We start from the raw sequence: 10,479 nt of genomic DNA, 5'->3' as shown, positions 1-10,479 counted from the left end.
CAGACCAACTTCGGGTCTTTCCCCGGGGAGATGCAGCCGCTGGATGAGGCCGAGGTCGCGAGGTTCAAGGAAATCTTGAGCGCCTTGTGCAGCGAGATTGGCATCCCCATCGGAAGGTGAGGACCCGGAGCAGGAGCAGGAGCAGGAGCAGGAGCAGGAGCAGGAGCAGGAGCAGGAGCAGGAGCAGGAGCAGAAGCAGGAGGAGGAGGAGGAGGAGGAGGAGGAGAGGAGGAGGAGGAGGGAGGGAGGGAGGGAGAAAGGGAGGGAGGGCGATAGAGGAGAGGAGAGGAGGCAACGACAGGAGGAGAGAAAAGACACGAAAAGGGAGGAAGGAAAGCGTTACCTTGTATCGGTCTGCAGCACGTAGGAGGACGTAGAGGTAGTGGGGAAACTCTTCAGGCATGTCGAGCATCCAGCCCCAGTCGTCACAGCAGGGAGACGTGTACTCCTCCTGCAGCGACCTCGTTCGCACCTGCGCAACAGTGAGGAAGGGAGGTAGAAGAATGAATCCGAGAAAGAATGGTGGCGGTGCTGCTGCTGCTAATGATGATGATGAGGATGATGATGATGATGATGATGATGCTGATGCTGATGATGATGATAAGGAGGAGGGTAAAGTAGCAGTGAGAGGTGTGGAGAGGGACAGTAATGAATTCAAGTCTCACCAGGCGGATGTTTGCAGCATTTTTACAGATAAGGGAGATCTCAGCTTGGGAGATGACGTCGGCTCGCTGGTTCATAGAGGTTAAGATCTGCTGGACCCGAGCTGAGACGTGACTGCAGTCCCTCGCTGCTTGTTCCCTGCCATCCCTGTCAGACTTGTCCTCCTGCTCCTGCTCCTGCTCCTGCTCCTGCTCCTGCTCCTGCTCCTGCTCCTGCTCCTGCTCCTGCTAGCATTCTTGCATTCCTCATTTCCTCCTCGTCAATCTCCACCTTCCTCCCTCACTCGTGGTTTCTCCTTCACCTTCCCCCCCTCTACAACGCATTTCTGTCTCCTGCTCCTGCTCCTGCTCCTGCTCCTGCTCCTGCTCCTGCTCCTGCTCCTGCTCCTGCTCCTGCTCCAGACCTGTAGATATTCTGCAGGTCGATGTAGCTCTTGGTGTCGGCGTGCATGTCGGGGAGCATCCCACTGAGGGGGAGGCATCCTCCTCCCTCGCCCTCCACGAACGCTCGCAGCGCCCGCACGATGATCCAGAACGGATCCTGCGAGACGTTCACTTGCGTCGCTCCTCCTCCTCCTCTCTCACCTGGCAGTTGCTGTCTGCTCCTGCCTTGGCGTCCGACAAGATCGCTTTCACCTCCGATGGGATCTCGAACGGAGAGTACGCATGCCGCGCCTGCAAGTTGTCACTGCCTCCTCCTCCTCCTCCTCCTTCCCCTGCTTCCCCTCCTGCTTCTCCTCCTGCTTCTCCTCCTGGATCCTCTCCTGGTTCCCCTCCTCCTCCTGTTTGCAGGCTCCAGCTCTCTTCTCCCCTCTTACCAGCGCCTTTGCTTCAACAAAGTTTTCTTCATCCTGGGCAAGAGAAAGGAGGAGACGAAACAGGGAGGAAGAGGAGGAGGGAAGAGGAGGAAGAAAGCAGAGCGTGAGAACTTTGACATCGATCGTTCTCAAAGTTACTTTGCCAACAGCAAGTTGGAAGTCGTCGAGTAGCTCGCGGAACTGATCCTTCTCCTGCCCTGTCTGCGGCATCTTTCCATCGTGCTCTGCTCGCCATCTTTGCAGAGCCTGAAGGGCAAAAGAATGAGAAGGAGAAGGGGAGGAGAAAGCGAAGGGAGTAGGAGCTGCAGGAGGAGAAGGGGAGAAGGAGCAGAAGCAGAAGGGGGTGTTGGTGGGGGGGGAGTGAAAAGGAGGAGGAGGAGGAGGAGGAGGAGGAGGAGGAGGAGGAGGAGGAGGAAGGTTCAACGAAGAGCAGAAATCAAAATGGAATGAGAGGAGGGTTTGTTCCCATGCCTTGATGAGCAGGACGAACGCTGGGATGTGCGAATGAGCTTTGGGGACGATCGGACGTCCTCGCTGATCCACAAATTCATTCGGTCCGGATCCTGATGGTGCATGATGGTGTGAAAAAGAAGAGAAGAAGAGGAGGGAGGGAAGCGAGGAGCGAAAAGAGAGGAGGGAGAGAGGAGAGAAGGAGATGACAGTGAGGAGGGAAAGAGGAGAAGGCAGGAAAGAGGAGAAGACAAGATGGGAGGAGGAGATATGGGAGTGGAGGTCAGGGGAGGGGAGGGGAGAGGGAGGAGGAAGAGGAAGCTGGGGCGGGTACGGAGAGACGGAAAGACTGACTTGTCTCAGTGAGAGGAATGTAAGGGTGCCTGCAGGACTCGAGATCGAACTTCTCCTGTACATTCGTTCAGTAGAAGTAGAATTGAGAGGTGAAAGAGTAGGAGGGGGAGAGGGAGGAGAGGAGGGAGGAGGGTGAGAAGAAAAGAGCATTCAGGGCAGGCAACGTCAAGGTTTTAGTGTCAAGGAAGGAGGAATAACGAAAGGAATGGTCAGGAAGAGAGTAGCCGACCACAAATGCGGAAAGCTCGGGGAAGGGATTTGCCAGGCGATAATTCTCCTTGGCATATTCTGGCCGCGACTCCACTATGCACACCTATCAGGTTATCAGAACTAGCCTGCTCCTGCTCCTGCTCCTGCTCCTGCTCCTGCTCCTGCTCCTTCTCCTTCTCCTGCTCCTGCTCCCGCTCCTACGCCTGTCACGGGATTGACAATTTTCTTCTCTAAATCTTTCGTAGTCGCTTCCTCTCCACTTCCTCTACCTTCTCCTGCTCCTCCCTCTTCCTCCACCTCCTCCTGCTCCTCGCGCTTGCTCCTCCCTCCAAGGCCCAACCTCGGGGATCACGTTGCGCCACAAGCCGATCATTCCGTAGGCTTTGCCGAGGAAGAGAGGGATCCCTCGCTCCCACAGCCTGCGCGAGGTCAGGGGAGGAGAGGAACGAGCTCGTCGCTCTGCCTGTTTGCGAGGAGGAGGAGATGTTTCTCCGGGAGGTCCGACACGATGACGCAGGAGAAGTCGTTGAAGAAGTCCAAGTTACTCATGATGATCTCGCACGCATCCTGAACCAATAGCATCACTGAGGGGGGAGAGAAAGGAGCAGTGCAAGCAAGAGCAGGAGGAAACAAGGTCAAAAAGAGGAGGAGAAGGAGGAGGAGGAGAAGGAGGAGGAGGAGGAGGAGGAGGAGGAGGAGGAGGAGGAGGAGGAGGAGGAGGAGGAGGAGGAGGAGGAGGAGGAGGAGGAGGAGAGGTCCGAGGAGGAGGAGAGGTCCGAGGAGGAGGAGGAGGAAACAAGGTCAACTCACCTCGTTGACAGCGTGCCCCTTGACCTCTTCATTCAGCTCCAGCAAGTTCTTCATGACCTCATGGCAGCGAGGCTCGCCGATGCTTTCTTGGGTCACGAAAAAGTTGTTTCCGAGATCCCGCTCTGAATGTTTCACCATCACCATCACCATCGCCATCACCATCGCCATCACCATCGCCATCACCATCACCATCACCATCACCATCACCATCGCCATCACCATCACCATCACCATCGCCATCACAATCTCTGGCATTCACATCTCTCACCGCTAACACGATGGTTATCAACGATGGTGAATGCTCCGACTCCGGGCAGGACAAGGTTTTTCAACACTTCAGTGGCAACAACTGTGGCATTCAGCACGCAAACATGCCCCTTCTCTAGCGCGAGCTGCCCTCGTTCTGCAAGAACATGTGAGAAACAATCTCTCCCTCCGAGCTCGCGCCACCTCCCCAGAGTCGGATGCTCCTGTCCTTTCGCTCTGAGTTTGATATGACATGTCGGTCGGAGGAATGGTTAGCCTTACTAGCGACCATCGGGTAAATCTGCAGGCCAAAGGACGAGGTAAGAGACCGACTATCCTCCCGTCCTTCTACTTTCTGCCTCCCTGAACAATCTACGTCACCTTACCCTAGCGGCACTCCTCGTGCACCCTCCCTTCTATTCTCTCCTCCCTCCCTTCCTCTGCTTCTTCTGTTCTCTGTTCTCTGTTCTCTGACTCTTCTCTGACTCCTATCGCTCCTCTCTCACCTCTCTCTGCTCCTTCCCTCTCCCTCCCTCCCTCTCATCCATATCTTTCCTCCCTCCCTCCCTCTTCCTCCTCTTCCTCCTCTTCCTCTTCTGAGGTTTCGGCCTGGAGAGCCTCGAATAGAGAACTCTACATGCTCCAAAGCCCTCCTCCCCGCTCATGAAGCAAAGTTGTATGAGGGGGATGAGGTGTTAAGTACTAACTTAAGGTTTGAGTAAAACTTTGATCAGTCTGGTCGGGACGATGGCCAAGGCAGTGCGCAAGGAGAATGAACGCAGCGATGGCGGGTAGACGAAGAATACCCATGGCTGTGTGGAACCAGAAAGAGATGAAATGCGATGAGAAACCGCGCTGTTCTTGCGACATGCTTGAAGAGTAACAGTGACTCGATATGCCTGTGTACAAGAACTTCGCATTGGGGGGTTTGGATGAAATCGATACGACTAGCAGCGCGCAGATTTCTATGGGAAGACGGTGAGAAGGTTGGAAATATGAACAGAGAGATATCTGACCGAGGTAATGCAATTGCTGTCAAGAGAAGTTTTGGATAAGAGAGACTCAAGACTACGAATAGATTCCCACCATATTTTGAAGATCAAGTACTAGAGAGCTAAGGGATGCTGTCATCCGACGAGAGCATCGAGGATGAGGATGTCGATGCTGGACTGAGTTTTGACATGATGAACACAACGCTACAGCCACACGAGGATGCGTCGAAACAAAATTCGAATGAAAATGCGCTCGAGGCTTGGATACAAGAGCATACGGAAAGCGGGTCGCCTTACAACGACAACTATGAGATCAGCAAGAGGGTCTACATGGCAACCAAGAGCACCAAGGTCGACCTGTCGAAGATGGGACTGCGGGAGCCGCTGCCGTCGGAGGTGTACACGATTCGCCACATCAAGCAGATGTTTCTCAACGACAACAACCTTCTCAAAGTCTCGCCCCTGATAGGATGCCCGAGGATGGAGCATCTGATCCAGCTCAACCTTGAGAACAACTGTCTTGTTGAAATCCCTGCGAGCATCGGAAACTTGACCAACCTAGTCTTCGCATCGCTTCATAAGAACCAGATCCGGGCAGTTCCTGACACTTTGGTGTCCTTAACAAAACTGCAAAGAATGACGCTTTATGACAATCAGATCGAAAAACTTCCTGACACATTCTACCTTCTGAAACATGTGAAAGAAATATCGTTTCTGGACAACCCTCTGCAGTACCCCAGAGTTACATGGCAGGTGGAGTACGACGGCAAGTTCTTCATCTCCCTATACAAGTTGCGGGAGGCATTGAAGAGCTCTGGCGCTACTAAACATTCCATGTACACCAAGGAGGAAGAAGTTGTCTCTGCCGCACGGACACGATTGTTCGACTACCTCGAGAGATTGCAAACATCGCGATCAACCAAGTCCCTCAGCCTCGATGATTTGGGCCTGTCAAGGATTCCAGAGGAGGTAGTGGAAGGAACGAGTGTGAGCTGTTAGGTGTTGACACCTCTTTCTTCAGGTTCTGCTCCTCACATTTCTTACCGACTTGTCGCTGGCCAGGAACGTCATAACCAGCATCCCTCCCAAGATCCGCAACCTTGGGAACTCACTCGTGAAGCTCGACTTGTCTTACAATCGTCTCTCTTCCCTCCCTATGGACCTCAGGTTTCTTACTCGGCTGGACGTGTGCGATCTGTCGGGAATGGACATGGAGTTTGTGCCCAAGGTTTGTCTCTAGTCGAGCTCTGCTGGTGATCGCTGACAGTGCTCAGGTCATCATGATTGCAGGCATCAAGAACGTTCGGAGGTATGTCGACTCGCTGCACCTTGCTCGAGACTCGGGGATGCTGGACTTGTCGGGCATGAAACTCTCACACATCCCCGACGACGTCTACCTCATGACCAACCTGACGGAGCTCCGGCTCAACGACAACCTCATCTCTCATGTCCCTCCCCGCATCTCCGTGCTTGAGAACTTGAAGAACATCTTCTTGGACTCTAACCCCCTCAAGAATCTTCCCCAGGAGTTCGAGCGGCTCGGCAAGATGGAACGAATATCGCTCCTTGGCTGTCCAATCCGCGAGTTTCCCCTCGAGCTGTGCAGGATGAAGAGTCTGCGGGAGATCCGTTCCTTTTCGCACAACCTCGTCTCCAAGGATTCAGAGCGCATCTCGTCCGAGGTTGTTATTCGCAACACCCAGAACCTCATGGAGCAGTTCAGGTACATGATCACGGCGTACGAGACAAACTCTCTCATCCTCTCCGACATGTCTCTAGTCTACTTCCCCATCGAAGCCTTCTACATCACCAACTTGACCACCCTCGACATCTCCATGAACGACTTTGTCTTCGTTCCAAACTTCATGGGGAACCTCCAAAATCTCAAGACCCTCCGCCTGGACTTCAACTTGTTCTCAGCTCTCAGCTTCGACTGGAGCTCTATGGAGCTGCTCGAGAGCTTGCATCTAGAGCACAACCAGCTGGAGGAGCCGCTCTCCGAGACCTTCGGGAGGATGACAAGCCTGCAGGAGCTCATCGCCAACAACAACAAGATTTCTCAGCTCCCGAGCAGCATGTCCGGCTGCGTCAATTTGACCACTCTGGTTTTGAGCTTCAACAACATCGTGGAGCTGCCGATGCTCTCGTACTGCTCGCGGCTTCGATATGTTGACCTCCGGCACAACCGCCTCTCGCAAGTTCCCGCCATGTCGTTGGCGCGAGCAAGCAAGCTGCAGTTCCTTGACCTCTCTTTCAACGTCATCGTCTCCTTCCCTCCCTGCGGGTTCATCGACCTTGACAGATATACCAAGGGAACGCAGGAGCTTGAGGAGTTTCACTTGGACAAGCTGATCAGCATGCACTACAGCGGCGAGCAGAAACTGATCGAGGTGGGCCAGCAGCATCAGCCGCTGATGTGGGGCGAGGAGCTTAAAAGTCTTCGCCTGCACGGGAACAGGATCACCGTCCTCCCTTGGGACCTCTGCTGCCTGACAAGCATCGAAGATCTCTCCTACGACCCGGAGATGATCTTCATCCCGACGCAAGAGGTGGTGATACGAGGATGGGGCCTCGTTCGCTCATACCTCCGCCGCTGGTTCGACTCCTCCCGCTTCTCGGACCTCAACCTCTCTTCCTTCAACCTGCTCTTCGTTCCCTTGGAAGTTTTGCTCCACTCGTCCCTCACCCGCCTCGACCTCTCTCACAACCGTCTCTCCGGCACTCTAGATCCCAACCTCTCCCTCCTCGTCAGCCTGCGTGAGCTCGATGTCTCGAACAACTTGCTGGTGGACCTCAGTGACAAACTTCTCTTCCTGACCAACCTCTGCGACGGCTGGCAGCTCGGAGACCCTCTTGACAGCAAGGAGGCGGAGTTGGCGCGAGGAGGGTTGCGCTGGCACAACAACAGATGGCGATCTCCTCCACTTCCTGTTCGTCTCAAGGGAACTCGCTACATCTTTCAGTTCGTCCACATGTTCCATCAGATCCCTCATTCTCGTCGCCTCGCCCTCAACGGCATGGACCTGCGCCACTTCCCCTATGACATCTTGTGCTTCACGAGCCTGACATGTCTCGATCTCAGCGACAACAACCTCTCAGTCCTCCCTCCCTCGCTCGTTCGCCTCGTGCATCTGCAGGAGCTGCTCGTGCAGAAGAACAAGATCTCTTACGTCCATCCTGACCTCGGCAGCCTCCGCCGCCTGGAGCTGCTGGATGTTCAAGACAATCACTTGGAAATTCTCCCGCACGAGCTCTGCCTCATCGCCTCTCTTTCCTCCATTCTCTACTCCGGCAACAACATGGGAGGCCCTCCGGAAGGTCTCAAGGTCCGACCGGAGGCGCTGCTGCAGCAGGTGAAGGAGGAGGGGGGGAGCAGCTGGATGGAGGAGATCATCTCCTCCGGTGCCCTGCCCGACGCCACGGTTGTCTACCTTCGCAACTTCTTGACTGCAAGGGGCAACGCGAAGCTGGGGGTGCCAGCTGGGCTTCACCTGGACCTGCGATGTCTATCGATGACTTTCCTTCCTCGAGAGGTCAGCGACCTGGTCTGGTCCTCGTCCATGCACAAGAACGAGGACATGACCTCCTTGACTCACCTCAGCTTCGACGGGAACCCTCTCGCTGATCTCCCCGCGCAGGTCAGAGGATGGACTCACGTTCGCTCCATCTCCCTCAACAACTGCCTCCTCCGCTCCCTCCCCGACTGCATCGCCGACAGCTCCCTCCTCCCTCACCTGGCGACGTTGGAGGCCAACGACAACGCGCTGAGAGTCTTTCCTCTCTTCGACGGCTGCTGGGAGAGCCTGACGCATCTCTACCTCGATCGCAATGAGTTTACAGCTCTTCCTCCTCGCTTCGGCTCCCTCACTTCCTTGAGGGTCCTCAGCCTGCGACGCAACAAGCTCGACACTCTACCTCCTTCTTTCTGGCGCCTCAAGCTCCTCGTCCTCCTGCGGCTGGAAGGGAACAACCTCCAGCGACTGCCCCCCGAGCTCGGCGCTCTCTCGTGCTCGTTCCCTCCCCTCGAGGAGATTGAGATGCGCGAGCATCTGCTCAGAGGTGGGCCCCTGCTGGACTATGTTCTTCGTCCTCCTGGTTCGCCGTTGCCGAAGTTACCGGAGGACATGAAGGGCAAGTCAGAATGGCAGAAGTTTGTGGGCGGCATGCGGAAGGAGGGAGAGAGCGAGTACGGGAGGATGCAGCTGCTGCAGGCGGAGGACAACGAAAGGATCTGGTCGCCTCCTCCTGAAGTCATTGAGCGAGGGGGACGAGTCGTCTCGCGGTACCTCCGCGCGCTCTTTGACTGCAGGCACAGCAACAGCCTTGACCTTCACGACTTCTCCCTCCTCAGACTCCCTCCTGAGACCCTCGAGTTCGCATGGAGCCTGCAAAGCCTCTGGCTTGTAAGACCTCCTTCTGCCCCTTCCGATCCTCCTCTCCCCCCAACTCCCCCCCCCCCACCCCCTCCTCCATCTCCTTCTCCAGTTCCTCATCTCTCATCATCATCATCATCATTATCATTATCATTCAGTGTTCCTCCTGCTCTTCTTCTTCTTCTTCTTCTTCATCATCATATAGTGTTCCTCCTGCTCTTGATGTCTCTGTTTCTTCCTCGCCCCTACTGCTCGAAATCGTTGCCTGACAGCAGCGAGCAGAGCTACAATCACCTCGAGACGCTTCCGGTCTGCATCGAGGAGCTCACAGCGCTAAAGACTCTTCACCTCCACCACAACCGCATCGATCGTCTCCCTCCCACCCTCGGCCTCTGCCTTCTCCAGCTGACTGACCTTGACATCTCCCACAACCGGATGAGCAAGATTCCTCTCGAGTTCGCCAACCTCAAGAGCCTGGAGCGCTTCAACATCCGCGACAACCCCTGGGAGATGATCCCGGAGGAGCTCGTCGACATCAGCATCCACCTCCTCCTCAAGTTCCTTCAGAACCTCAAGGAATCGGTACACGGCGAGCTCGACATGCGAGACTTCGGGCTGACGACTAAGGGGATGATGTATGTGAGGAGAGGACTACCCGAGCCGCTCCTTGTCCATACTGCTCTCTTCGACGGCAACAGCATCACCCGCATCCCCAAGTCCTTCCACGTCTTGACCAACTTGACTCGACTGAGTTTGGAGAAGAATCAGCTGGACAGGCTGCCGGACTGGATCCCGATGCTGCAGCAGCTGGTGTTTCTTTCTGTTTCTAAGAATCGACTGCAAGAAGTCGAGAGCTCTCTCTCCGAGTGCTCCAAGCTCGAGAAGCTTTTCCTCGACAGCAACTTCATTCGCTTTCTCCCCACCTCCCTCGGCAGCCTTCGACATCTGTCAGTCCTCCGGCTTGACTGCAACAAACTTCTAGTCGTCAACCCTTCTCTCAGCTTCGTTTCCTCTCTGATCAGACTATGGCTCCCGCTTACAGAGGTTACTCTCCCTTCTTATCTGCTCCTAACTCCTCACTCCTCCCTTCTCTCTCTCCTCCACCTCCTCCTCCACCTTCTCCTCCTCCTGCATGCTCCTGGTTGCTTTCTGCACGTCTTCCTCTCCCTAATCTTGTCCTCCTCTCCCGCTCCATACTGGCTGGGACTGAGAGTGAGTCAGACGACGATGCTGCCGCCAGAGCTCTGCTACCTGACGAACCTCAGGGAGCTCAAGCTCGACAACTCTCCTCTCAAATCTCCTCCCACTGAAGTTCTCGTCGGTGACGCCATTGCTCGCTTCTGGAGGCTGTTGTGATGGCGTGGCTGGCAGGAGGGTGTCAGAACGTGCTGTCCTACCTCTCAAAGCTTCAGGCGGGCAAGGAAGCGAGTCAGATTGATATCTCCGGCTTCTCGCTTCTTGCCGTTCCGTTTGAGGTACCCACGTTTCTCTTCCCTCTTCCCTTTCTGCGTCTGCATCTCTGACGTGCACACGAAACCGATCGCGTCTCTCCTCCTCCTCCCTC

At 55.3% G+C, this 10,479-nt stretch overlaps 2 protein-coding genes across 2 annotated transcripts in view; one reads left to right on the top strand and one right to left on the bottom strand.

Moving 5' to 3' along the window:
• Positions 1 to 3,842, bottom strand: part of GUITHDRAFT_147977 (hypothetical protein) — a gene marked incomplete at both ends in the record, with an annotated part of 4,262 nt that extends 420 nt beyond the window's left edge. Inside the window, 14 exons of the mRNA XM_005820275.1 lie at positions 6 to 83; positions 344 to 472; positions 666 to 801; positions 1,067 to 1,203; positions 1,248 to 1,337; positions 1,481 to 1,513; positions 1,619 to 1,782; positions 2,285 to 2,339; positions 2,514 to 2,597; positions 2,835 to 2,913; positions 3,000 to 3,061; positions 3,305 to 3,552; positions 3,573 to 3,707; positions 3,755 to 3,842. Coding sequence (XP_005820332.1) covers positions 6 to 83; positions 344 to 472; positions 666 to 801; positions 1,067 to 1,203; positions 1,248 to 1,337; positions 1,481 to 1,513; positions 1,619 to 1,782; positions 2,285 to 2,339; positions 2,514 to 2,597; positions 2,835 to 2,913; positions 3,000 to 3,061; positions 3,305 to 3,552; positions 3,573 to 3,707; positions 3,755 to 3,842 — 1,518 coding nt within the window. The remainder of the gene's footprint in view (positions 1 to 5; positions 84 to 343; positions 473 to 665; positions 802 to 1,066; positions 1,204 to 1,247; positions 1,338 to 1,480; positions 1,514 to 1,618; positions 1,783 to 2,284; positions 2,340 to 2,513; positions 2,598 to 2,834; positions 2,914 to 2,999; positions 3,062 to 3,304; positions 3,553 to 3,572; positions 3,708 to 3,754) is intronic.
• An 829-nt stretch (positions 3,843 to 4,671) lies between these two features.
• The window catches only part of GUITHDRAFT_166490 (hypothetical protein), a gene marked incomplete at both ends in the record, with an annotated part of 10,613 nt that continues 4,805 nt past the window's right edge, over positions 4,672 to 10,479 (top strand). Inside the window, 6 exons of the mRNA XM_005820274.1 lie at positions 4,672 to 5,511; positions 5,564 to 5,770; positions 5,817 to 8,945; positions 9,198 to 9,959; positions 10,137 to 10,236; positions 10,287 to 10,390. Of these exons, the coding sequence (XP_005820331.1) occupies positions 4,672 to 5,511; positions 5,564 to 5,770; positions 5,817 to 8,945; positions 9,198 to 9,959; positions 10,137 to 10,236; positions 10,287 to 10,390 (5,142 nt within the window). The remainder of the gene's footprint in view (positions 5,512 to 5,563; positions 5,771 to 5,816; positions 8,946 to 9,197; positions 9,960 to 10,136; positions 10,237 to 10,286; positions 10,391 to 10,479) is intronic.

Source organism: Guillardia theta, assembly GCF_000315625.1.
Source record: "Guillardia theta CCMP2712 unplaced genomic scaffold GUITHscaffold_183, whole genome shotgun sequence".
NCBI classification, from domain to species: domain Eukaryota; class Cryptophyceae; order Pyrenomonadales; family Geminigeraceae; genus Guillardia; species Guillardia theta.
The sequence above is the reverse complement of the archived record's forward strand: the minus strand, read 5'-3'. Positions and strand labels throughout refer to the sequence as shown.